This window comes from Anastrepha ludens, chromosome 6, assembly GCF_028408465.1.
Source record: "Anastrepha ludens isolate Willacy chromosome 6, idAnaLude1.1, whole genome shotgun sequence".
Taxonomy (NCBI): Eukaryota; Metazoa; Arthropoda; class Insecta; order Diptera; family Tephritidae; genus Anastrepha; species Anastrepha ludens.
In genome coordinates this window covers 44,635,966-44,662,743 of record NC_071502.1, presented here as the reverse complement: position 1 = coordinate 44,662,743, position 26,778 = coordinate 44,635,966, and the positions used below count along the sequence as shown (strand labels likewise).

At 39.5% G+C, this 26,778-nt stretch overlaps 1 protein-coding gene across 3 annotated transcripts; it reads right to left on the bottom strand.

Annotated features, from left to right (window-relative positions):
• Positions 1 to 2,601: 2,601 nt before the first annotated feature.
• Positions 2,602 to 13,807, bottom strand: LOC128868247 (sulfotransferase 1 family member D1-like). Of its 3 annotated transcripts, none has more exons than XM_054110113.1 (5): positions 13,595 to 13,683; positions 3,666 to 4,000; positions 3,464 to 3,596; positions 2,999 to 3,396; positions 2,602 to 2,867 (listed from the first exon to the last, which is right to left on the bottom strand). In XM_054110113.1, exons 1-5 carry the CDS (start codon positions 13,634 to 13,636, stop codon positions 2,726 to 2,728), a joined length of 1,050 nt encoding a protein of 349 aa, XP_053966088.1. In that variant the 5' UTR covers positions 13,637 to 13,683; the 3' UTR covers positions 2,602 to 2,725. The 3 variants fall into 3 exon arrangements, with proteins under 3 accessions (XP_053966088.1, XP_053966087.1, XP_053966089.1); XM_054110112.1 differs by lacking the exon at positions 13,595 to 13,683 and adding an exon at positions 4,101 to 4,698; XM_054110114.1 differs by having other exon boundaries at positions 2,603 to 2,867; positions 13,674 to 13,807.
• Between the last annotated feature and the right edge of the window lie 12,971 nt (positions 13,808 to 26,778).

Sequence of the window (26,778 nt, the reverse complement as noted above, 5' to 3'; positions counted from 1 at the left end):
GCTGTAAATAGCGACGACATTTGGCTCCAACAAGACGGCGCAACATGCCATACTACGCGCTTAACAATCGATTTATTTGTATTTATGTATATTATCATTTAAGTTCTCAAATTCTCAATAAAAAACCCGATGTAATTGTTACTTTTATGCTCTGTTGGTTGTTTGGCGGAGCTCTTCCTCCAACTTCCTCCAACTTATTGTTCCACAAATCGAGGCCACAGTTTTATGCAGCCTCCGAACGACAAATGCTTTTTTATAAGGAGCTTTCATCGCACAACCGCACTTGGCGGTTTGCCATTGCTTGCCGAGGGGGACGAATATTCGAACCCAGACACTTCCGTGTCGAAGTCAGGCGCGAAACATTCTGACTTCGGTAGCCATAATAATGTAATAGTAACTCTATACAGTAGAAGCCCGATAAGTACGATTTGAAGATTTCAGCAATGATTGCACTGAGCGAAAAATTGCACTTTTGCGAATTTCTCCTGTGGATCGAGGAATACCTAGGGAAAACTATTTTAACTCTATTCAATGCAATTAATGAGCTTTTTTGGAAAAACTTTGTTATTTTCGATTGCGTTTTCTCGTAACACTTTTCAAGTGCTTTTGATCGGATATCATGCAAACAAGCGATCTGATTGAATGACAGTACATCGTTCTGTTCACCCCATTTCAAAATTGTATTGACACAGCCAAAAATTGATTCATGTAGTATCTTCGGGTTCATTGGTTTCACTATCACCTTCATCTATTCCTAATTCCAAAACCCAATTGCGGATTTCATCTGTGTCTGCTTCACCCACATAGTTTTCGACCATCTCATTTAGCCGTCAATTTCGATATCCAATGGCATATCGTCTGGATTAGATTCAATAATCGCGTCAACTGTTGGGCTTGTACCCAATACGCTTTTCCAGCATTTAGCGATCGTTTCAGGGAGCAATTTCCCCCATGCTTGGCTCAACATGATCACGGCGGTTTTCAAATCAATTTTCTTCAATAGTTCATGTAATGAAGAATCTTTTTCACTAATTATGGTTTCCATTAGCAATGTTTTGTATTGTATTTTTGTCAAGTTAATAACACCTTGATACATTGGCTGTAAAATCGCTGTGCAATTGGCCGGAAAATACATCACTTCGATCTCACCACAAACTAATTCTTCTTCGTGCGGATGAGATGGGGCTTGATCCAGCAAGAGTAATGCTTTGGGTGGAACATCATTTTCTTTGGCGAATTTTTTCACTTCCTCGATAAAATTATCAAAGAACCACTTTTTGAAAATATCCCGCGTCATCCAAGCAGTCTTGTTGCTAGCATAATTCACCGGTAGACGAAAATCTTTAAAACAACGCGGATTCATAGATTTGCCGATCGTTAATGGTTTTATTTTGTGGCTGCCATCACCATTTGCACACAAAAGAACACTGATTCGATCTTTTGAAACTTTGTTGCCTGGAGCACTCTTTTCATCTTTCGAAACGTAGGTTTTATTTGGCAAAAGTTTCCAAAAGAGCCCCGTTTCATCAGCATTATATATTTGTGATGTTACATATCCTTTTTCAGCGATTTTCGCCGTCAATTTTTCCTTCAATGGCTCAATGGCTTCCGGATCACAAGATAATGATTCACCAGTCACAGTCAAATAGCGAAGTCCGAAGCGTTTCTTGAATCGCGAAAACCATCCATCACTTGCATTGAATTGTTCTCCATCCTTTTTTATTTCATCAAATATTTTTAATGCTTTGCTTTTCAATATCAAGCTAGAAACAGGAGCATTTCGTCGCCGCTGATTCATGAAAAACTGGTACAAACGCTTCTCGAGCTCTGGATGATTGCCAAACCGCAAAGTTTTCCGTTTATTTCCAAGTGAAAATGAATTGTATGCATTTTCTTTTAATGAACGGGATTGTTTTTTTATTCGGCAAATCGGTGCGCAATCAACTTTGTATTCCAATGCAAGATCTCGTTGTTTAACGCCTTTTTAAATTTTTTGGAGAATCTCATCTCTTTCTTTCAATGTAAGAAAATGTAGATTCTTTTTCACTTTTCCCATGATTTTATTTGATGAAAGCAAAAATAAATGATTCAAACTCCGAACGATTGTTTTACTCTCAAGAACCAGCTTAAAACTAACGCGTGTTGAATGTCACAAACGATTCGATGCCATATTTTATGATATCAGCGCTACAATTTTACAGTTATTTGTAAAAATCAAAAATCACAAAGCGTGAGAACTGTGTTTTTGGTCGCAATAATTCCGAGAACCATAACTGTGCATAGCTATAAAGCTGTGTCTTCGCGCGTGATGAGCGCAAATACATTGCCGTATTAAGTAAAAAATTTCTTCGAACAAGAATTCTTTTGCGCCCGAAAACTGCAATTTTTTATTGCTCTTTTCGAGTTTTCTATGGGCTCAAAATCGAATTGTACTTTCCGCGAAATTGGAGTTATCGGTATTGCACTTATCGGGCTTCTACTGTAGTAAAAATAGTAGCTAGATAATAAAAATAATAAATTCATCTACATGGATTTTCATTAGAAATTAAAAATTTATTGGAAGATCGGCTAGCATGGTAAAGTTTAGTATATTTGCAATAAGTTAAATTAAAAAAACAAATTAGCGTAGTCGTAATTTACAATTTCCCATAAAATGTTCCCAAAATACTCTCAAAATATATACAAAATATTTATTATATATAAGCTTAATTATAAAAAAGTCCGTTTAATATTTTGAATAATTTGTAAAATCATCAATAGTCAGTTGGTAGTCTTTCAAATTATCCTCCGTCCAGTCATCAAATTCCTGTATAACTGGTTGAGGCATTTCGTCCTTATGACTGCCAACTATGCCACGGCGTACAAATCTGCGGCAAAGAAATATTTAAAACACAAAAACATAAAAAGAAATATTACAATTAAAATATTACACAATCATTAATTTCAGATAGCTTTTTAAGCTTTCTTTTCAAAATTTTCAAATTCTCAAATTTCTTACTTAAATTCATCCACTTCTCTACCAGCTGCCGCCTTGAAATCTTCAAACTCCTTGCTATGATTGCAAGCGGGGTTATCCTTCATGTTGTCAAAAGAAAGATGCGCCTCCAGCTGCGACAGTTGCTCATCTTTAACATCACGCCCCAAGAACTTGCACACATCCTTAATAACGCCAGCCAAATCACGCTTCATGCGCTCATAGCTGGTGAAAAAGATTTCTGGTTGGTTTCGCATTTGCCAGAAGTCGAGCACATGTGGCCAGAAGGGATTAAAAACCGCATAGCCATCGATGTAGGAACGCATAAAGTCCTGCTTTGTGCCCTTATACCCGACCATACCGCGCCAATGATGGAAATATGAAATAGCTGCATCTTTCGGATTACGGAAGATGTAAATGATCTGGAATGTATGCAGTGAATGGTGTACAAGCTTACGAGTTTTGTTTAATTTAATTATTTTATAATACCTTTCTCTTCTTGGTCCATACTTGTTTCGGCAGCAGCCAGGCGGGTAAGTGAGATTTTATCAAACGCGGTGACGGTAGATTATTAGCAACTTCAATTGAATCATATGACATATTCGGTATAAATCCATTGAATCTGAAGCAAAGTAATGAAGTAATACAAACTATAATTTGTTACTCAAATCAATTTTTGTTATTTCCTCACTCCAAAAATGGTGAACGTAAGGAAATATCCTTTGATTTTGCCTTTTCAAAATCGAAATCGTTCAATATTAACCATGTCATCTCCTGTGCCCAGGTGGTGCCACATTTGGGGCTCGTTACAATCCAAATATCATCTTCACGCACTTCGAAGTTGTATATACGATCCAAAATGGGTTGAAAGGTGTCGGCCAATGAGCAACAGCGAGTCTGCCAATTCCCTACGACATCAACGCTGGGCTTTGAAATGGCATAGATCGATGAGTAACCACAGCCGACAGTTAGTTTTTCGATTTGTTCGAAAGGTAAGCTTTCAGCGTAGAACGTAGCATTTTGCATCTGAATAGATAAAAAAATTGAATTATTTTACTTTAATATATATGGGGAAGGATATTATTTTTATTTGTTGTTGTGTTGAAAACATCAACAATTTCTATACATTTTTCTGGAATTCTGCTAACTGTAACAGTCTATGGCCGGATAAAAACGGCAACGTGGAATCGATTATCATGCGAATGACTGTTTGTAGTTGTTACTCGTATTGCTTTAGAGCATTTCTAAAAATTGAGTGTGATTTTTTTCAGCACTGTTCAAATTTTAACGGACTTGTTAAGCTACGGCGAGCGGGAGCCGGTTATAAAGAATACCAGAGAGGAGGCCTGGAATGAATGATTATTACCTTTTTGTTAGTACTTGAGAGGCACCAAAATGTACTTTCAAGATTTATAGCTCGGGTGGGCAAGATGAAATTTGATGATTTTCTCTTATTGCAGAGAAATCATAAGTAAGTATGTATAAGTAAATGCCGTATGTTAGAAATTGATGAAGGCTGAATGAATGCATGAAAGTCAATAGAGCAGTCTTTCGTCCCGATAATCAATTTGACACTTTATTTGTCCTGGATGGGGAATTATACTTCAGGGTTCAGTCGCGGTTTACATCTACATATTTATATTTGTATCGCTCATACGACTTTATAAGGCAATGAAAGATATGACGAAGGCTGAGCCTATTGGCATGAATCGAAAGTAGTGGAAGGTAGTGGATTATATTAGCGATAAACTTCGCTAAATTGTTACAAGATGACCAGTTACATTAACTTTTGAATTTTTAAATATTTTTAGTGTTATTGTGGTGTTGTGATGAACAAATTTTGTGGCTTGTGCAAAATAACTAAGCGTTTAGAAAAGTGTTTACTTATTTGTGGAATATACAAGCAATGTTATAATAATTTTATAACAAAAAACGTCAATGAAAAGAGTTATAGGCTATCAAGAAAGCTTAGCAAAATCTGGCCTATGTGCGGTTTCTAAAAAAAAAAATGTATTTACTTTTGCACTATGGCTTGGAACGTAAACGGTCTCTTGCAGCACAAATACGAGCTTGAACTTTTATTGAACAAAGATAATATTGATATATGTTTAATATCTGACTTAACTTCCCAATCGTTTACGCTTTTTCAAAACTACAATATATACTGCTCTAATCATCTTCTTAATAATGCCAGAGGAGGTAGCGCAGTCATAATTAAGAAAACTGTAACTATAGAACACCATGAAGAAGACGAAATCTGCTCATCAGAATTTCAGGCCTCATAAATTTGCTTCAATTTACTTGGAACAGATCTCTTTGTGACAGCGTTATATAGCCCGCCAAGGCATAACATTAAAGTAGAAGAATACAAACAACCTCTTAATAGACATAAAGGAAGGTTCGTCATTGGTGGCGATTTCAACGCCAAGCACGTTAATTGCGGCTCGCGCTTAACAACTACCAAGGGTCGTGAATTCTAGAAAGCCGCTGAAGATCTAGGTTGTTGAATAGTATATACAAGTAAACCAACATACTGGCCAACTGATCCGGATACATTCCCCGACTTGATCGACTTTTTTATCGTCAGACAAATTCCGAGCAATATGATATCAGTGGAAGATGGCTTGGATCTAAATTCAGATCACTATTAGTGGCGTAATAAAACAGAACGTAAGAAACTGTGCGCTTTCAAAGAAGTGTACGGACTGGGAGTTCTTCAAACACAAACTAACTATGTAAATATAGATACATTAATTACCAACGCGTATGGCATCGAAAAGGAAACAACAGATTTTACAATGCAAATATAGAAATCTGCTTGGTTAAGCACTCCAGAATTTACCCCAAAATACATTCCCTATAAATATACTCGCAAAATACTATGTCTTCTTAGCAAAAAGAGAAAAGTAAGAAAAAAATGGCAAACAACAAGATTTGCTCCTTTAAAAACTGAGCTAAACAAACTGACCAAATTGCTCAAAGACAAAATACGAGAACATAAAAATCGAGCGTGCAATACAAAAATACAAAACCTATCAGCAGATAAAAAAGCTGATTATTCGCTTTGGAAAACTACAGCAATTATCCACAATCCTCCTATCAAGAAAACAAATAATTCCCAAGCTTGGGCAAAAAGCGACATTGAGAAAACCGAGGTCTTTGCGGAACATCTTGAAAAGATATTTCAACCCCACGGAAGATATGATAGCTTCACCCCACCTCCAGCGGTTCAAGAATTTTGCGAAATTGAACTATTTACACCAGAGGAAGTATCATCACAAATATCTAAATTGAAACCCAAGAAGAGTCCCGGTTTTGACCTTATAACTTCGGCTGTTCTTAAAAACCTAACAAACAAGGCATTAATTAAACTAACAACGATTATAAATGCGTGCATCAGCCTGAAATATATCCCATTACATTGGAAAATTTCAGAGATCATAATGATCCCTAAAGCAGGAAAAAATGTAAACGAGGCAGCCTCATATCGCTCAATTTCATTACTATCACTCATGGGAAAACTTTTTGAGAAACTATTTGTCTTGCGCCTAAAAAAAATAATTTCACTCAAGTAACGAATTCCAACACATCAATTTGGCTTCAGAGAAAAACCCTCGACGATAGACCAAGTTCATCGAATAGTTCACACAATAGAAGAGTCTCTGGAAAAAAATAACATCTGTTCTGCGATTTTCCTAGATGTAGCTCAGGCTTTTGATAAAGTCTGGCATGAGGGGCTGATCTATAAACTTAAGACGTTACTTCCGATGCAATTTACCGAATTATTGACTTCTTATATTGAAGATCGATATTTTCGCGTAAAACATGGACAGGCATATATACCAGGCTTAGAAAAGTCAATGCAGGCGTTCCGCAAGGCAGCATACTTGGACCTGTATTGTACTTGTTGTATACTTCCGATTTGCCTGTTCCTAAATCCTGCAAAATAGCGACGTTTGCGGACGATACGTGCGTCCTCGCTGTTGGCGAAAACGTGGACGAATCTACTGCGAAGCTTCAGGAATCGATTACTGTAATAACAAACTGGACTTTTTTGTTTTTTTTTTGTCGGGACAACTAGCAAGTGCAGCACTCAGACGTTAATTGAGTCTATTGTACTACACTTGGATTCCCTTTTAATTTTCTTTAAATCTACCCGATCTCCGAAGAAATCTGAGTAGATCTTGTGGTGCCAAGGAGCCAAGATGGTCGCTTCTTAACACATCAGTGCCAAAGACCTCAAACCTGATTCGAGCGAAGGCGGGGCAGACACACAGGAAGTGGTCCGCCGTCTCATACTCCTCTTCACAGGCTGGGCAGAGTACACTGTCTGAGATGCACAACCTTTCCATGTGCTTTGCCCACAGAAAGTGGCCCGTCATCAGTCCTACCAGCCGTCTGCACTCTGCTTAATGACAGAAGGGTTTGCGACAGTCGATCGGACATGACAGGTAACATCAGTTTTGTCCATCTGCAGCCTCTCTCAGCCTGCCAAGCTCGCTTGTGGGTAGTAGTTACCCATTTGCTAACCGTGGCCGTGATGGCCGCAGAGGGGAGTGGCAAAGCGGGCTCTGGGCCAAAGAAGTTGGCCTCAGAGCCCATCTTAGCTAAGGAGTCAGAGGTCTCGTTACCCGCGATACCCACGTGTCCCGGGACCCATGTTAGCATCAGGCTATTATGCCTGCCGACATAGTTCAGCCTGGATTTACAGGACTTCACTACCCCTGATGTGGTTTGAGGGCTGTCTAAGGCCATAAGCGCTGCTTGGCTGTCGCTGCAGACACATATAGATCTGCCTCTCCATCGTTTTTCCACAACAAAGTTCATCGCTTCTTGAACTGCATACACCTCCGCTTGAAACACAGATGCATGCATTCCAAGAGCAAAGTGCAGTTTTGTCCCGCTGGATTCCACGTAGACCCCAGAGCCGGAGCCATGCTCGGTCCTGGAGCCATCCGTAAAAATGCGAAAACAGTGTTTGCCGGGCTCATTTTCTGAGTCTCCCACAACTGAGCCTCTAGTAGCAATACACTGTATCTCTTTTCAAGTACGACCCTTGATGGCATGGAGTCAAGGGGCATGGAGAGAATCGTTGGATCGATGTCCATGCCTTCTCTGTGTTCCAATGCCGGACAAGGGCCGTACCAGTTCCCACTGTGTTTCAGTCTGCAGATGGCCTTCAAGGCCTCTCCTCGGATGAAAGCATCAAGTGGTGGTAAACAAATCAGAGCATCTAGTGCCGGGCCTGAAGTAGTCGGAAAAGCTCCGGTGCAACAGATGGCCACAGTGCGTTGTAGTCTCGATAAGGTCCTCCTGACTCCCACTAGGGAGAGTCTGCTCATCCAGACCACTGATGCATAGGTGATAATGGGTCTTATCATAGCCGTGTAGATCCATAGGACCTTGCTAGGAGAGAGACCCCACGTTTTCCCAAAGACACCTTTGCACTGCCAGAAAGCTGTCAGCGCTTTTGATGCCTTTGTTTCAACGTGTGATTTCCATAGGAGCTTGCTATCGAGGATTACTCCAAGATATTTGATTTCCTTGGATAGCTGGACTAGTTTGTGGAATATTAAACTTAACGACACTACTCGTAAACTTTACAAACAAAAAAGTTATCTAGAGGGTGTTTTTTTTAGAGGTTAGGTTTTCAAGTTGGCACTACTTTTTTCGTAGATGGTCTTTTTGACAGCTGTCACTTGATTTATGCTCAGTTTGGTTTGCCATTTCATAATGAATAGACTTACACCTGAACAACGTTTGCAAATCGTGCAAATTTATTACGAAAATAATGGTTCGGTTCGCGCGACGCATCGCGCGCTGCGTCCAATATTCGGTCGACATAATCGTCCATCAGAGTCACTAATTCGATTAACCATGGATCGGTTTCGCACCACGTTTGCTCTAGTGGATAATACGCATCCTCAGAGACGTCGTACAGTGCGCACCGAAGACGCTATTGCTGCTGTGGAGCAGAGTATCGAAGAAGACCCGAATGAGTCCATCCGCCATCGCGCGCAGCAATTGGAGATGTGCCCATCCACTTTATGGAAGATTTTGCGGAAGGATCTTGGTTTGCGGGCTTACAAAAACCAACTCGTGCAAGAATTGAAGCCGAACGACCATCAAGCGCGTCGCACGTTCGGTGAATGGGCCCAAAACGAGATGGCCACCGATCTCGATTTTCACAAGAAAATTTTGTTCAGCGATGAAGCTCACTTTTGGTTGAATGGGTATGCCAATAAGCAAAATTGTCGCATTTGGAGTGAACATAATCCACAAGCCATTGCTGAGACGCCGTTACATCCTCAAAAAGTCACTGTTTGGTGTGCTCTATGGGCAGAGGGAATCATTGGTCCATATTTCTTTAAAAATGAAGCCGGCCATAATGTTACAGTCAATGGAGAGCGCTATAGAGCCATGATTAATGACGTTTTCGTGTCTGAATTGGACGATGTTGATGTGGACGACCTTTGGTTCCAACAAGACGGCGCTACATGCCATACAGCCAACGCAACAATCGATTTATTGAAGGAAACTTTTGGTGAGCGCATTATCTCGCGCCGTGGACCTGTGGCGTGGCCTCCAAGATCGTGCGATATAACACCGCTGGACTATTTCTTGTGGGGCTATGTGAAGTCGCTTGTCTACGCAGATAAGCCCGAGACGATTGACGTCTTGGAAGAGAATATTCAGCGCGTTATTGCTGACATACGGCCCCAATTGCTGCAAAAAGTGGTCGAAAATTGGGCCTCTCGGCTGGAATTTATTCGAGCCAGCCGCGGCGGCCACTTGCCCGAAATCATTTTTAAAACATAATGGCAAACCCTTATCTTTATAATAAAGCTAAATTCTTGGCCATAACATTAAATTATATACGTTTTATTTCATCTTGAAAACCTAACCTCTAAAAAAAACACCCTTTACAAACCCTTTCAAATATTTTCCGCAAACGGTGCTTATGCTTGTACAGCAAAGTACTTGGGCATGACATTAGACACTAAGCTCAGGTGGAAGGAACATGTCAAAACCAAAGTCGCTGAACTCAATTTAAAATATAAAAACTTGTACTGGCTTATCAGCAGAACGTCGAAATTACGCATTGAAAATATAAATTGTAAATTTACAAACAAATCCTAAGGCCAGTGTGGACTTATGGAGCTCAACTGTGGGGATGCACCGCAAAAAGTAATGTAGAAATCATTCAACGTTTTCAGAACAAGGTAATCCGGTACGGAATGACGACCTACATAGAGACCTACAATTGCATACAGTCAATGAAATGATAAATCTCTACGTTGTCAAGCATGCCAATAGGATTGAGCAACACATCAATGCTCAAGCCTCATCTCTTTGCGATGAAGCAATATATACTAGGAGGCTGAAGAGGACGAAACCACTGGACCTAGTGGTTATTAATAAGTAGATTCATAAATTCACAAACTAAAATTGCTTGTTAGTTATATAACTAGGTGCAATAACATGAAATGTATGTATTTATTTATAACATTTCAATAAAAAAACAAAAAAAAAATTCGCGCAAAAAGATTTTTATAATGTCTTTGGCATCTACTTTATTTCATACGAGGAAAGTTCGATTTTTTTTACATAATAATAAAGAAAACGAATTTGGAAGCTAAACACATTTTTTTTAATCACTTTTCAATTCCACTTTCGTTTGGTGTCCTTATTAATATCATATGTCTGAGCATAAGTATGTAAAACTATTTATTGAAAACTGAATCCTAGGCAACTTTAAAACCCTATAAAAAATTAAATTGATGAGAAAATAAAAAAACTTAGAATAATATCAAAATCATAGTTTCATATTCATACAAAATTTTTCGTTAATTTCCACTGTCATACGGCGATACGCAAAAATAAATATAATTTTTGTTTTTTTTAATAACTTTTTACGAATTAAAAAAAATATTTTTAGTGATGGAAATTCTTCTCTTTGTAGAGATTAAAAGTATTAAAAATTATTGATGTACGATACCATTTGCAAAAATTATAAATGTGCTGATAGGGTGAATAAATATGCCGTGAAATATGCGACTGTGCGCTCTGCAATCCGACCACTTCCTCATAGTGCTAATTTACTTATGCCTGTCTTGTTAAATCAGACAAATGACGCAGCAAAAGGAGAAAGGTTCTTCCAGAAAGGATATTTCCAACACTTCTAAGAGACCAGCCTGTAGTCAGATACTCCACACAAAAAAAAAAAATAATAATATCAAAAAACGAGTTTGCAAGTTGTAGTTTAGGTAAAATCTCATTTTACTTATAAAATATAAAGTTTCTGTCCTCCAAAAAAAAACGAAAAAAACAATTTCGCTGCCACATTTCTTCTAGAGCTTTTTCCCCGCTTTGGGAGTCTACACAAATTTTTCTGGGTATGCACTCCTATGGCTCATTTAATATTAGTATGACAAAATGTACGTTTGAAGGAACTATAATGTACCCCTTATTTTTGGCACTTTTTTGTTGACGGTGTTAGGCTTTTTCTTCTATATAAAAAAAATCGAAATAAATAAATAAAAATTTCAACTTTGCTCTGTTTTTCGATTTTTCGGCCTTCGATTTTTCTATGGGCCTCCACTTTCTTTTGCCAAAAATGTTTTCGAAATAACTAGACTTTGAACATTTTTTTAATTTTTTCCGATGTGTCGTGTTCGCCTACTTCTCAACAAGAAGGAGGTGAACTCTTTTGATAATATGAAGCGTCAAGATTTATTCGAATGGGATGTGCTAAAGTTATAGATTTATAACTGTATTGGAAAACCCATTTATACAGGGCTACCGGGAAAGTCGTAACAGTAAGGCACGCACCCATAGAAGATCTCTCGACCTTTGTGGATTAGTTAAATTATGCCCGCGGCTAGACATTTAGTGTTTTGAATCGACGTTTCGTTATGTTAGACTACCTGATGAGTATATTCGGTTACATTAACATATTCCTAGAATATTATATCTTTTTGGATAGCTTAGCAAACAAACTATGTTATAAAATAATTAGCAGACTGGCTTCACGGAATTTTGTTTTTTCAAACTCAATACTCTATATATTTATCTATTACGTTTCATACAACAATGCATTTTTGCCGCTATTAAAAATGTCGAATTTCGTGCCTTCAAACTACGATTTGCGGACATTGTTAATTTTCTGTTATCAATTGAAGAAAAACGCTTCTCAAGCTCATCAAATGCTTATAGAAGCTTATGATGGACATGCTCTAAGTAGAGCACAGTGCTTCAGGTGGTTTGAAAAATTCCGAAGTGGTGAACGAGGACCGTGGCCGGCCACCGAAAAGGAGGACGCCGAATTGCAAGCCTTGTTGGATGAAGATGATGGTCAAACGCCAGAAATGATGGCTGAGCGGTTGGGAGTGTCCCAAAAAACCATTTCCAAACGTTTGAAAGACATGGGCATGATTTTAAAGGTCGGAAGATAGGTGCCGCATGAACTGGCAGCAAGAGAACCGAAAAACCACTTGTGAAATGCTGCTCTCCCGGTTCAAAAGGAAGTCTTTTTTGCATCGAATCGTTACGGGTTTTGAAAACAGGCTGTATTTCTCCAATCCCAAGCGTAAACGATCGTATTGTCCGCCCGGCCACAAGCCAAAAACAACGGCCAAACGAAATCGCTTCGGCCACAAGGCAATGCTATGTGTTTTCTGGGATCAGCGTGGTATGATTTGGTACGAGCTATTAAAACTAGGTGAAACAGTTGACGGTGCACGCTACCAACAATTAGCCGATTTGAACAGTGCTATACACCGAAACGTCACAAAGAAATTTTTCTAGATGGCAATGCACCGCCACATCGAAAAAGAGAGACCCGGGAATTGGTGGAGACGTACGAACCGCTGGTGCATGCGGCTTACTCACCAGACTTGGAGCCTTCCGATTATCATTTGTTTGCATCGATGGGCCACGCACTTTCCGAGCTGCGCTTCAATTCCCACGAAGAAGCCAAAAAATGCTCGATGCTTGGTTTGCGGCCAAAGACGCCCAATTTTTTTGGCGCGGCATCCACAAATTACCTGAGAGATGGGAAAAATGTGTCGCTAGCGATGGCTACTATTTTGAAGATTTAATTTGTAACCATTTTTTGTTAAAAAACGTTTGAAATTGAAAAAAAAGGTATATATAGTAAATAAATAAATATTTAAAATCGCTTATTTCAAAAAGGGTTAAGTTCTGGAAGTTAAATCGGATAACTAATTAAGGGCCTTAAGCATCTATGACGACTTTTCCGGCGACCTTGCATACGTACAACCTCATATAAGTATTTAAGCGGATCTTCTCCGCCAATTTGCGTTTAAAATTTTTATGTTATCCTATAAATAGAGGAACCTACTGCTAATTCTATGCCACCTCCAAATGACAAATGTTTCCTTATGCGAACTTTTTTCTTGGCAGAAATGCACTTGAAGGTTTGTCATTGCCTGCCGCTGAACTACCGACATTAAAAAAATACTTTTCTGCAATTTCTTTTTTTATGCCCACAATGGCCATCGTATGGCAAGAACACACAATCTCATTCGATTAAGATGTGTGGAAAAATTAAAAAATAACTCTGATTAATTTCTTTTCACTTCACAATCTAACACTAACCACTGGCAAATACGCATGCAACTCATGCGAGCAGTGCTGCATTCTTCTTCCCCTCACCAACTTAAATTACAAAGCTTACATTCCCAGATTCTAGTCGCTCACTTATGGGTCAAAAGTGAAGTGAAAATATAGAAAATAAATAACTATAATCAGTTTTAAAGCGTTATTTCTATCGCTCTACTATATTCCGATTGTGCCGTATGCGCCGATTGACGAATGAATACAAACTGAATTCAAAGTCTCGGTCAAACGTTACAAGAACATATCGAGAAACAGTGTAAAAAAAATGAGCGAAACGCCTACTTCAAATGCAGTATAGTGCAAACAATAGTTTATGTAATTGTGTATTTCCCACACGTGTTGAATACTAATTGCTAAGAATTCTTATCAGAAAAAAAATAGTTTCATAAAGAGGCAATTGAATTGAACTGAAGTGTCTGTTTAACAAAAAGTGACAATGCAAACCTGCATCAAGGCATTAACAGTTAATATCAAATACTAACTCGCGTAAGTAGGCGTATAAAAGCACACATTTTGAAATCTTATCTTTTTCTAGCAAATGCTATTTTTTACTAGGTTCTGCTTGATTGCAGCGGTTGTCCACTATGGAACACATTCACATTCCGTGTGGGGAATTTGCCCTTATTTATCTTAAAACCAATGTAAACCATTCAGAAACTTTAGGAAATCCCTGATTTCCCCTGAGCTGAGCTCTTCTAACTCATTGAAAAATTGTCTACCTAAGTTAATACCAAATCGTCTCTTACCCTTCCTCATTTAGACAGTTTCTGCAGAAGTCATATGCTTGCACGTCCATTCGCTGGGCATGTGCCTATGTGCAATGACCCGTTAGAAGGGAAATCAACTTAATTTGGCCTAGAAAAGAGGCCAAAATGTGTTTAGTACTGTCGGACGATTCTGCTATTTTGATATAAACAGTTTTTTTAATAGTGGTAATAGCAAAGTTCTGCGTGCATTTCTACCATGAAAAATATTTCCTTAAAAACAATCCGCCTCTTATGGTCGACATTAAGGCATAAAACCTCTGTATTCATAGTAAAAACTCAACCAAAGAATAGAAGAAAAAAAATATAGTTTTTTATGATGTTTCCCCCTAAATTTCTTATATTGCCTTTTAGATAATTGCACAGAAAGTAGTCATTCCAGAACTTCCTAATCGACAAATCAAACGGTCTGGACAAGGGTATCTCAAAATTTCCATTACATCGCGCGTTGTGGGTTATTCTTCAACTCATATGACTATTGCGTATCCTTCGAATTCATTCATATTTGACATTAAAAAATCATTTCGGTACCCGGTACCGCGACGTGACGGTTTCTGCAAGCTCATTATAGCCTTCTGAAAAGTATAAAATTATCTCATGGCAATCAGCGTGCGATATGGCCACTTTTGCGGATGGAACCTTGCATTATGGATAACCTAAGCATTACCGGTTGCCCAAAATCGCGCATCTCGTCAGTTTACTTGCTCAAAGAGATAGAAAAGCGACTCGTGCTAAAATTCACGTAGAGTTGAAACCACTGCCGATTTATTCCGCAAAAACTTTGAAAACAAATTTTCTGGGTTCTCGTAGCATATTTCTCTCAATTTTAAAGCACAATAAATGTAGAAAAATAAGTAATTATATTTACGTTCGAATAAGAACGTTTTGACGCCTTCAAACAGGGTGAAGAGTTTTTTTGCGTCGAATTCAGATTATATAACTATTTTGGTATCAAAAAGGGATTTCAAGTCTACCAAGTACTCAACTTCGTGTAAAATATTCACATTTGAATTTTAGTTTCTCTGGTTATAAAATAGAGAATTGTTTCAGAAAAATCCGTGTCAAAAATAAACGATCACTTACTTTAGCATAACTCTATTTATGTGCGATCGCAATTCTCATACTGTGCAATAATCCAATATTTACAACCTATAATCTGGTAGCCGTGGCAGCCGAGTGTGTTGGTGCGTGACTACCATTCGGAAGTGTGCTGGCTCGAATCTCCGTGCATGAAGCACCAAATGATAGAAGAAGTGTTTTCTAAGAGCGGTGGTTTTCTAATTAATTATAATCACATAAATATTAAAGAAACAAATTTTAAATTTTCATTCGAAATGGTCACCATTTTCCTTTACACAACCCTTCAAATGATTAGGCCATTCTGCTATTGCAGCACTCACGGTTTCCATGAATATTGATTTTGCTGCACGAACCAAAGGTTGTGTGAGCCTCTCCAAATTTCTGTGAGGTCTTCAACAGGTGTGTTCTCCGATTCTGATCACAAACTGTAGTCCATTGGATTCAGATCTGGACTTCCAGACGGCCAATCTTCTGCTGGAGCGCAATCTTGCTGGTAGATCCAACGCTCCCCATTGAAGAGAGTACTGCTCAACTGCCACACAACGCCTAATCCTTCGGGTACACTTTTGGCCCGGTCTTAACTTCTTTTTCGCAGAAATGAAGAGATGTAACGCCTTTAAAAAACACTCCCCACCAAACCATTAAGGACGCTGGATGGTGGTCACGCTGAACACTTCGAATAACATTTTTTGCGTATTTAGAAGTTTTAGCATAGATTTTGTCGTTTTGCTTATTAAAAACTACTTCAACAATGAAAATTTTCTTATCTGTGAAAATAATATTTTCATGGCCGTTGACCGCTAGTCACCGAAGGAGCTGCTTGCTTCGTCGAGTCTAATCTTCTTCGGACGCGTTGTCAGGAGATGATTCGTTGAGGGACGGAAGGCTTTCATGTGGAGATCATCTCTTATTAGTCTGGACATGGATCTGTCGATGCATTCATTTCCCTGCACACTTCTCGAACGGTGTTTATGGCTGCACTGGTTCGAACCACGCGTGGACTACTACTTCTTTTTCAATTTGTCACTACAGACGTTTGGGGAAAACAACTGATTTTGCGGTAAACAATCATCCTCGAAATATTAAATTGTAAAATTTGTCATAGAATTTATGGCAAGACTAAGTATAATGAGGCAAATCTGTATGTGTCAGCAGCCTAGAACAGCCCTAAAACCACTTGAAGGGTAGTTGAGTACTGTAAATCTAAGTTGAACTATGTCGGCATACATAATATCCTGATGCTAACATAGGTCCCGGGACACGTGGGTAAAGAGATCTCTGACTCTTTATCTAGAATGGGCTCGAAGGCCACTCCTTTCTGCGGTTAGCACACGGGTTACTCTAACCCACAAGCGAATCTGACAGGCTGAGAGAGTCGGCAAAACTGATGTTACCTATCATATTCGACCTACTGTCGCAGATCCTGCTGTTATTAAGCAGAGGGAATCGTAGGGTTGTACTGATGACGGGCCACTTTCTATGGGCGAAGCACATCGAAAAGGTAGGTAGACAGTCCACTCTGCCAAGTATGTGGAGAGGAGGATGAGACGGCGGACCACTTTTTGTGCGTCTGCCCGCCCATTGCTCGAATCAGGCTTGAGGTCTTTGGCACTGATGTGTTAAAAAGCGACCACTTTGGCTCCTTGGCAGAATTCCTCGGAGGTCGGGTAAATTTAAAGAAAATTAAAAAGGGAACTGCACTCGGCATCCCGAATGGTCTAATCTTGTCTGAGTGCTGTACTTGCTAGTCTGCACTAAAAAAAAAATACTGTAGAAAGAATATGTTTTTGAAGTGGATGGAATAGATTTGATAGAATAAATTAAGACCAATTGAACGGAGTGGGCTTGAGATTTGATCACAGTAGTATATACACATATATTTATATTGTTTGTGTGAGGTTATCTCTATAGTAGTTTTATGCCCTTTAGGTCTCGCCGTTTTATGGACTTTACTAGTGGAAAATAATTTAAATCAACAGTAATATTTTAATCCCAAGCAAACTTAATACTTAATTTTCTGAACCGTATTTCACATAGGGCACAAAGACAGCACTTCATTTATCGTTCTCATCATTTATTTTAATGAATCAACAAACAGTCACTTTGAGTAAACAAATTTGTTTAACTAATTACTTTCGCCATTTGTGAGTGCAGCATGCATCACACCAATTCAGCGATATTCATACCTATTATATTTAAATATTTACATAGGTAGGTAGGTAGGTAAGATGGCAAGAGTACTCCAGGTACGCTACAAGTAGCACTTACGTGCCGTTTTGATACCATAATGTGGACCACTACCTGTGATAGGATTTAGGGAGGAGATAATACCGTCTACAGCCATCCAGTGCTGTTGATGTAGTGGAGGAGAGAAAAGGGATCTAGGCTGGAGAATTTCATCAAGTCATGCCCAAAGAGGACGCTGAGGAATCTCAAGCGCGTAGCCGCCAGAGCCGGACATTTGCAGAGAAAGTGTTCCACAGTCTCTTTCTCTGCAGGATCCCCACAGCTTCTGCAATGGGGGTTGTGCGGAATTCCAAGCTTCTCCGCGTGAGTGCCGATCACCCAGTGGCCAGTGATCACCGCAATGAGTTTGGAAATTGAATGGCGGGGGGTTCCCATCACTTAAACGTTCTATTTATATCGTATTGAGGCCACAGTGCTTTTGAAATGGCACACGATGAGACAGACCTCCATCTGTCTTGCGCTTTCTTTAGAAAGAAGTTGTGTAGTTTCCCTTTAACGACGGCCAAGGGGATACGGATGCCTGAGAAGGGGGCAGCGGGATCCGGTTCTGCCGCCCCCTTCCTGCCAAGCTCGTCAGCAATTTCATTTCCCTCTATATTCCTGTGCCCAGGAACCCAGATGAGGGAAATGTTTCCTGCACGTCCGAGACGTTTAAGTTCCTCCTTGCAGGAGTTCACAAGAAGAGAGCTGCAATATGGCGTCGACAGTGCCTTGATTGCAGCTTGGCTATCGGAAAAAATTTTAATGTCTCCCTCCCAACAGCAATTCCGAAGCATTTTGCATGCCTGCAGGGTCGCGCAAACCTCTGCTTGAAAGACGCTGCTTGTCTCCGGCAGTTTAAAGGAGACCGAGATGCTGGCTGATTTAGAGTAGACCTCCGCTCCCACTCCAGACTCCATTTTGGATCCGTCAGTGAAAACAGAGGCATCTATATCCGCACCAACTCTCCCCTCTTTCCAGTCTTGCCTGCTCGGAAAGATAGCCCTAGCACAATCCTCAAAGCACAGTTTGCGGATGGAGCGGTCGGTGCGAATATCAGAAAGGGAAGGGGAGATCTGCTTCAAGATGTTGCTATGTCCTACAGGAAGTTGTTTCCAAAGGCCAAACTCCTTCAGCCTAATAGCACTCTGAGCAGCAATGTATTTAACCTGCAGATCCACAGGAATTAAGTGGAGAATAACGTTGAGCGCAGCGGTGGGGCATGTTCTACAGGCCCCAGTGATGCCCACACATGCAGTTCTCTGCACTCTTGCTAATTTAGTGGAGTTGTAGCCCTTCTGAAGAGCTACCCACCAAACTAGGCAACCGTATGTCAAAATTGGCAGAACCACTAAGTTGTACAGCCAGAGTACGACACGTGGCTTGAGACCCCATTTTTTGCCGAACATAGATTTACAGGCGTAGAAGGCTATATTGACCTTCTTAACTCGATTTTCTATGTGCAGCTTTCAGTGGAGCTTGGGGTCAAGTATTACACCAAGATACTTGACTTCCGATGAAAGTGTAAGACACTGGTTGTTAAGTCTAGGAAGCTTAAAAGGTGGAGGCTTATATTTTCTGGTGAATAGCATCAACTCCGTTTTGTCAGAGTTGACTCTGAGACCGCAACTGGCGGCCCATCTGCTGAGTGTAGCCAGTGCACCTTCCAAAATTACAGCCATTACTGATGGGAAGGGACCTGAGACCATAAGGACCAAGTCATCGGCATATGCTACCACCTTTACTCCTCCCCTGTTTAAGAGAGTTAAAGCTTCATCCATAGCTACTAGCCAAAGGAGAGGCGAGAGGACGCCGCCCTGCGGTGTGCCCCTATGTACGAATCTGTTGTTTCTAGCCCCTCCTGCCACCGCATTTATTTCCTTACCACCAAGCAGGGACGAGATCCAGAGGTAAATAGGTCTTTCCACCCCTTGCCTATTTAGGGCCGTGACAATTGACTCCGCCGTAATATTATTAAAGGCGCTCTCTATGTCTATAAAGGCCGCCAGAGTGAATTGTTTTCCCTCCAGAGATTGCTCTACAGTCCCTACTACCTCATGTAAGGCTGACTCGGTAGATTTCCCTTTCAGGTAAGCATGTTGGGCTGGAGAAAGTCTGGTTTCACAGTGCTCTCGGATGTGACAGTGGATCACTCTTTCAAACACCTTGAGAATAAAGGAGGTAATACTTATAGGTCTGAAGTCCTTGGCCAGGACGTGACCCCTCGTTCCTGCCTTAGGACTGAAGACCACTTTGGTTTTCTTCCAGCTAGCAGGAACGTCGTTCAGCGAGATACACGCCGAAAAGATCTTTTGAAGAACGGGAACCACCACGGTTTTAGTCTTCTGAAGCATTACTGGCATGATACCATCGATGCCTGGAGATTTGAAAGGGATTTACATAGGTACATATGAATACAAAATCGCAGAGCGAAGAATGCATTGCACTTAAATTAAAAATGAAATCAAAATCACGTATTTCGCGATGTGTTGTTCTTAAGGATCGACCAGTTTCGTAAAAAGTTCCAATAAATTTAGCCCGTTATGTAAAACTGTACATCTTTCTACTCGACAAATGTCAAAGACGACATGAAAAGTAGGTATCGTCTAGGAATTATTCACTACGAACATCTACGAGGTGTGTTCAAAAAATAAGGTGAATTTTCAAATTTCGCGAGCCGCGCACATTCGACTTTCGATTATTATTTTGTTTTATTTTTATGTTGGTACACTCGACACAAAGATATGTTCACGGTTTTAGAAATATAGCAGTTTAGATTTTTTGTAAGAGGCATAAATAAGACAAGTATTTTGCGTGTTCGGCGCTTTTCTGCTATCGAAAAAAATGAATCAAAGAAGTTGGATCAAATTTTGTGTAAAAAATGGAATTAAGTGCTCAAAAACACTTGAAATGTTGACAGTGCCATACGGTGAGCGTATTCTGAGTCGAAAAAGTCTTTACAAGTGCGACAAGCTTTTCACCGAAGGTCGAGAAGATGTGAATGACAGCGCTCACTCTAGACGCCCCAGCACATCAACAACTGATGAAAATGTTGAGAAAATAAAGAAAATCGTTATGGAGAATCATCGAATTACAATAAGAGAAGTTGCTCTGGATGTCGGCATATCGGTATATCGGTTGGCTCATGACATGCAACATTTTCTTAAATTTTGGGCATGAAGCGTGTGCCAGCGAAGTTCGCGCCAAAATTGCTGAGTTTTGACCAAAAGCAACGTCGCATTAGCATCGCTCAGGAATTGTTGAATGACGTCAACGAAGATCCAGTTTTGCTTAAAAGGGTCATAACTGATGACGGATAATGGGTTATAACATCGAAACCAAAGTCCAATCGCCCCAATGGAAGAGTTCAGGAGAACCAAGACAAAAAAGCACGTTAAGTTCGATTAAATGTTATGTTTTGCTCACTGTTTACTTCGCTTTCCATGGCGTGGTGTATCAGGAGTTCTTACCACTAGGTCGTACAGCAAATAAGGAGTATTACCTTGAATTGATGCGCCATTTGCATGAAGCAATACGCAAAATAAACACCCGGAATTGTGGAAAAAAATGTATGTCTTTTGCATCATGTTAATGCACCTGCTCACTCCTCTTTGCTTGTTAGATATTATTTGGCCAAAAACAACACCATGCCTCAGCCATCGTAATCACCAAATTTGGCCCCCTGCAAATTTTTCCTGTTCCCAGGATTGAAGAGATCCGTAAAAAGATGATTGCGGCGATTGAGGAGATAAAAACCGAATTGCGGAAAGAGTTCAAGGACATACCAAAAAGTGCATATCAGAACTGCTTCGAGGATTGGAAAAAAACGTTGGCACAAGTGTGTTATATCAGGGGGGGACTAGGTAGGTAGGTAGGTAAAATGGAAAGAGTGCCACAGGTACACTTCAAGTAGCACTTACATATATGCCGTTTTGATACCATAATGTGGACCATTACTTGTGCAAAGAAACATTTTTGGGAAGAGATTACCTTCTACAGTCATCCAGTGCTGTTGATGTAGTGGAGGAGAGAAAAGGGATCTAGGCTGGAGAATTTCATCAAGTCATCCCCAAAGGGGACGCTGAGGAATCTCAAGCGCGTAGCCGCCAGAGCCGGACATTTGCAGAGAAAGTGTTCCACAGTCTCTTTCTCTGTAGGATCCCCACAGCTTCTGAAATAGGGGTTGTACGGAGTTCCAAGCTTCTCCGCATGAGTACCGATCACCCAATGACCAGTGAACACCGCAATGAGTTTGGAAATTTCCATCACCTTAAGCGTTCGGTTTCTATCGTATTGGGGCCATCGTGATTTCGAAATAGCGCACGATGAGACAGACCTCCATCTGTCTTGCGCTTTTTTTAGAAAGAAATTGTGTAGTTTCCCTTTAACAACGGACAAAGGGACGCCGATGTCTGAGAGGGGGACAGCTGAAACCGGTTCTGTCGACCCCTTCCTGGCAAGCTCATCAGCAATTTCATTTCCTTCTATATTCCTGTGCCGAGGAACCCAGGTAAGGGAGATGTTTCCTGCTCGATCGAGATGTTTGAGTTCCTCCTTACAGGAGTTCACCAGAAGAGAGCTGCAATACGGCGACGACAGGGCCTTGATTGCAGCTTGGCTATCTTCTTGGCAGTCTTGCCTGCCCTAGCACAGCCCTCAAAGCACAGTTTGCGGATGGGGAGATCAGTGCGAAGAACAGAGAAGAAAGGGGAGATCTGCTTCAAGATGCTACTATGTCCTAAAGGAAATTGTCTCCTGAGGCCAAGCTCCTTCAACCTAATAGCGCTTTGGGTAGCAATGGATTTAACCTGCAGATATGCAGGAAGTAAGTGCAGAATAACGTTGAGCGCAGCAGTGGGACATGTTCCTCAAGCACCAGTGATGCCTACACATGCACTTCTCTGTACGCTCTCTAGTTTGGTGGTGTTGTAGCCCTTATGAAGAGCTATCCACCAAACTAGGCAACCATAAATAATAAAATAAATAATTGGCGCGTACACTTCTGTTAGGTGGTTGGCCGAGCTCCTCCTCCTATTTGTGGTGTGCGTCTTGATGTTGTTCCACAAATGGAGGGACCTACAGTTTCAAGCCGACTCCGAACGGCAGATATTTTTATGAGGAGCTTTTTCATGGCAGAAATACACTCGGAGGTTTGCCATTGCCTGCCGAGGGGCGACCGCTATTAGAAAAATGTTTTTATTAATTTTGCTTTCACCGAGATTCGAACCAACGACCTCTCTGTGGATTCCGAATGGTAATCACGCACCAACCCATTCGGCTACGGCAACCATACATATGTTAAAAATGGCAGAACCACTAGGTTGAACATCTAAAGTATGACACGTGGCTTGAGACCCTATTTTTTGCCGAACATAGATTCACAGGCGTAGAAGGCTATACTGTCCTTCTTAACTGAGGGGGACTACTTTGAATAAATAAACAAATATATTTTGAGAAAAATGAAAATTCACCCTATTTTTTGAACACACCTCGTATACGCCACTTTTGAAAGATCCCTTATCTTTCGTATCTTACTAAAGCTTTAAGCTTTTCTTCATTAAATTTTTTTTTATGTTTTAACTTTTCTTCAGAAATGTTTCTGTCTTTGAATACAAAAATTGATTTAGTAATTTTACAGCAACGCAATGCATTTTGTTTCAATTTGACACAACAGCGCAAACGTTTGAAGAAGTTACATGCGGTTAAAATGGTTAAAATAAAGCTTAGAAATCCTAATGAATTCCTAAAACGCGCAGAAGAAATGCAAAACCAAATAATTACGGATCTTCCTTTAAACATTTTTATTGTGTAGATTTGTATGTATGTATGTATGTATGTATGTAGTAACATTTAGTACACATTAATATTATCTGTATTCTACATTTATTGTAACATTCTATAGACAGTTGCTCACGTACACTGTGAGAATTCCATCATATATGCACGTACATATGTATATACTTGTATATGTATATGTGTATATACAATACATAACAATATTCTATGTATCATATTTATACATATCAGTTTTATGTGCCAGTAGCACATTTAATAGCTTTCATAGTTTAGAGCAAAACGCCAAAATTTGTAATTTTATTTATTTTTATAAATTAAAGTATTTACGAGTACCATGACCAGCATAGTCAGTAGTTTAGTATTTTAAGTATTATTTAAAGTAATTACATTGTACAATAATACATAACAATACATCGATAGAAAAGAGATATGTAGATACTTACATGTATTTAATTAAATAGTTCATTTGTATATTTACTGGTTGTACGATAATAAATAATATTTTGTTTTTATAAGTCTAAGATTAGTGGGTTGATATTTAGAAAATGCAACTTTTTTTAAATCAACCTTTTTTTTATTCAACTTTTACATGTATGTATGTATCTGTGTATGCATTCTCTATATTCAAGTAATATAATTTGGAGAATTTTACAGCATTTTACTGCTTAACTAAATTATAGCTGCATACATAATTTTAAGTATTAGTATAAAAAACATTTCATACATAAATTCTCGCTCCTTTTACATTCCGTCAAGAAAGTATATGCAATTGTTAATTTAAAAAGCGCGCGTTTCACATAGTATGTCTAAATTTTTTTTTGTTTGAATGTTGGCACAACTGTCCTCTATACAGGGCGAACGATATGAAGTGTTACCAACTTCACACTTGTTGTATCTGTAAAACAGCTCATGACATCAACGTCAAAATTGTTCCAACGACAGTTCAATATATTGTTTATAAGCCATCAAAGCATTTGCATCTCAGTTTTGTTGAACTATTTTTTTCTGTGATGGAATTCAAACGTAATAGTGTGATTGCGTTCTATTTGGCTGGAAAATCACAACCAGCCATTGTTCGTGAGCTCAGTCACCTCAAAGTGAATAAAATGTTTGTGTATCGCACTATAAAACGTTACAATGATACCAGTAACATTGCAAAATGCTATGGAGGTCGACCAAAAAAAACCGCAACAACGCCAGAAATGGTTCGGAGGTGAAGGCTCGACTGGAACGAAATCCACGTCGAAGTGGAAGAAAAATGGCCAAAGAACTGCAAATATCGCAAGACAGCATTCGACGCATATTGAAAAATGAGCTCAAGGCTTACAAGTTCCAAAACGCACACGATCTTTCACCTCCGAAAAAAAAGTTCGGTGCGAAAGAGCAAAGGAGTTGTTGCGATTGCACGAACGTGGCGAATTTCCTAACATTGTGTTTTCTGATGAAAAAAATTTCCCAAATTTCCCATCGCAAGTAATGGTTTGGGCCGTAGTGACCGCTGATGGACGCTCTCCAATCGTTTTTATCGAGCCTGGTGTCAAAGTGAATGCGACTTATTATCGGGAAAATGTTTTAGAAGCTGCTTTAGAGCCGTGGACACGCAAACATTTCGGTCGTAGATCATGGACGTTCCAACAGCACTCGGCACCGTCTCATAAAGCTCGTGTGAACCAAGAATGGTTAAAAAATCATGTCCCACACTTCATTTCGTCCACACAATGGCTTTCGAATTCGCCAGACGCAAATCCGATGGTCTATTCCATCTGGTTCATTTTGGAGAGCAAGGTGAGGACTAAAAAATATGCCACTATGGATGTGCTGAAAAAAGCGATTATACGCGAATGGGCCAAAATATCTCAAGATCACATTCGTCCAGCATGCAACTCATTTTTTGACCGTTTGAAGGCTATAGTCGAGCTAAAGTGAATATATGTTAAAATTGTAATCATTTTTGTACAATTTTGTCTTTGAAATCTATAAAAACTAATTTCACACAAAAAAGTTATGGTGTTTTGAATAGGTAACACTTCATATCGTTCACACTGTAGTGTCCCAGAGTTTGAGCGTGATCTGTCAATTAGCTTGTCTTTGGCGTTTAATTACATCCGGCAACCGCTGGTGTGCACTGGAATTTTCACTATGGATAAAAATATCGAACAAAGAATTTGTCTTAATTTGTGAGTGTTTGAACGGGATTTCGTATGCCAAATCGTTGAAAATGTAGCAGAAAGCCTATGACGAGTGTGTTTTATCAAAAACAGAGGTCTACGAGTGGTATACCGCTTTTGCAGAAGATCGAGACGACGTGAAAGATTTGCCCCGATAGCCCATCAATGCCTTCAATGGTTGAAAACGTCGACAAAGTCAAGAAAATGGTGCTGGAAAACCAGCACTTAAGTTTGGGGGAAGTAGCTCGTGAGCTTAGCGTGTCTCTCGAATCAATTGGCAACATTTTACACTCACAATTGGCCTTGGAAGCCACGCGTCGACTCGTTCCAAGAGAGTTGAATTTCTTTATTATTATTTTGCGTTTTATTGAACAATTCCGGGAACTTTTTTGACAGCATATAAAACCACATGAAAATGTGTTTCTTACTCGAATGCAGTCTCTTAGAATGTGCTTTTTTTGTTTTTTTTACACTGAAATCATGTGCTTATAAATCAGGGGCCGTTTTCTGTGAAAGTGGTGTAAGTCCAATTTCGATAAAAATTAATATAGTTAATAATAAAAATGAATACAATTTACTATGAACTTTTTATTTATAAACTTTTTCCAAAAAAATCTGTTAAAATTTTTATTAATTGTATTATTATTATTATACAAATTTTCGTAGTTAATGAAGTTACAAATATAATATCCAATTACTTTGAAAATGGTGTAAGTCCATTTTCCTCAAAAACATACAATTATTTAGTTCAAAATTGTGCCACATAATTTCTTTAGTACATTTTTATATGTGTGACAATCTTGTAAATGAAATAAACATTTTTATAGTTTCCCGGAGTTTCGATTTTCCGCGTTTGTAAAGTCATCCAGGGATGCCCAAAAAATTGCTTCTTGTTGCTTGAAGGCCGGCGGGCCAATTAAAAGGTCAAAAAAATCGATTTTTTTTTTCCTGAAATCAATAGCTTAGATATTCAAGAACATGAGACACAAATTTTCAGAGTTAAATTCCAAGTATTTGCAGAGCTACAGAGCCGAGCGTAGTGCGGCGTCGAGCAACCGTGCGCTTATTGTTGTAACTTTGAAGCGCGTTTTCTCGGCTTTTCATTTTCACGATTTTACCTAATTTATGT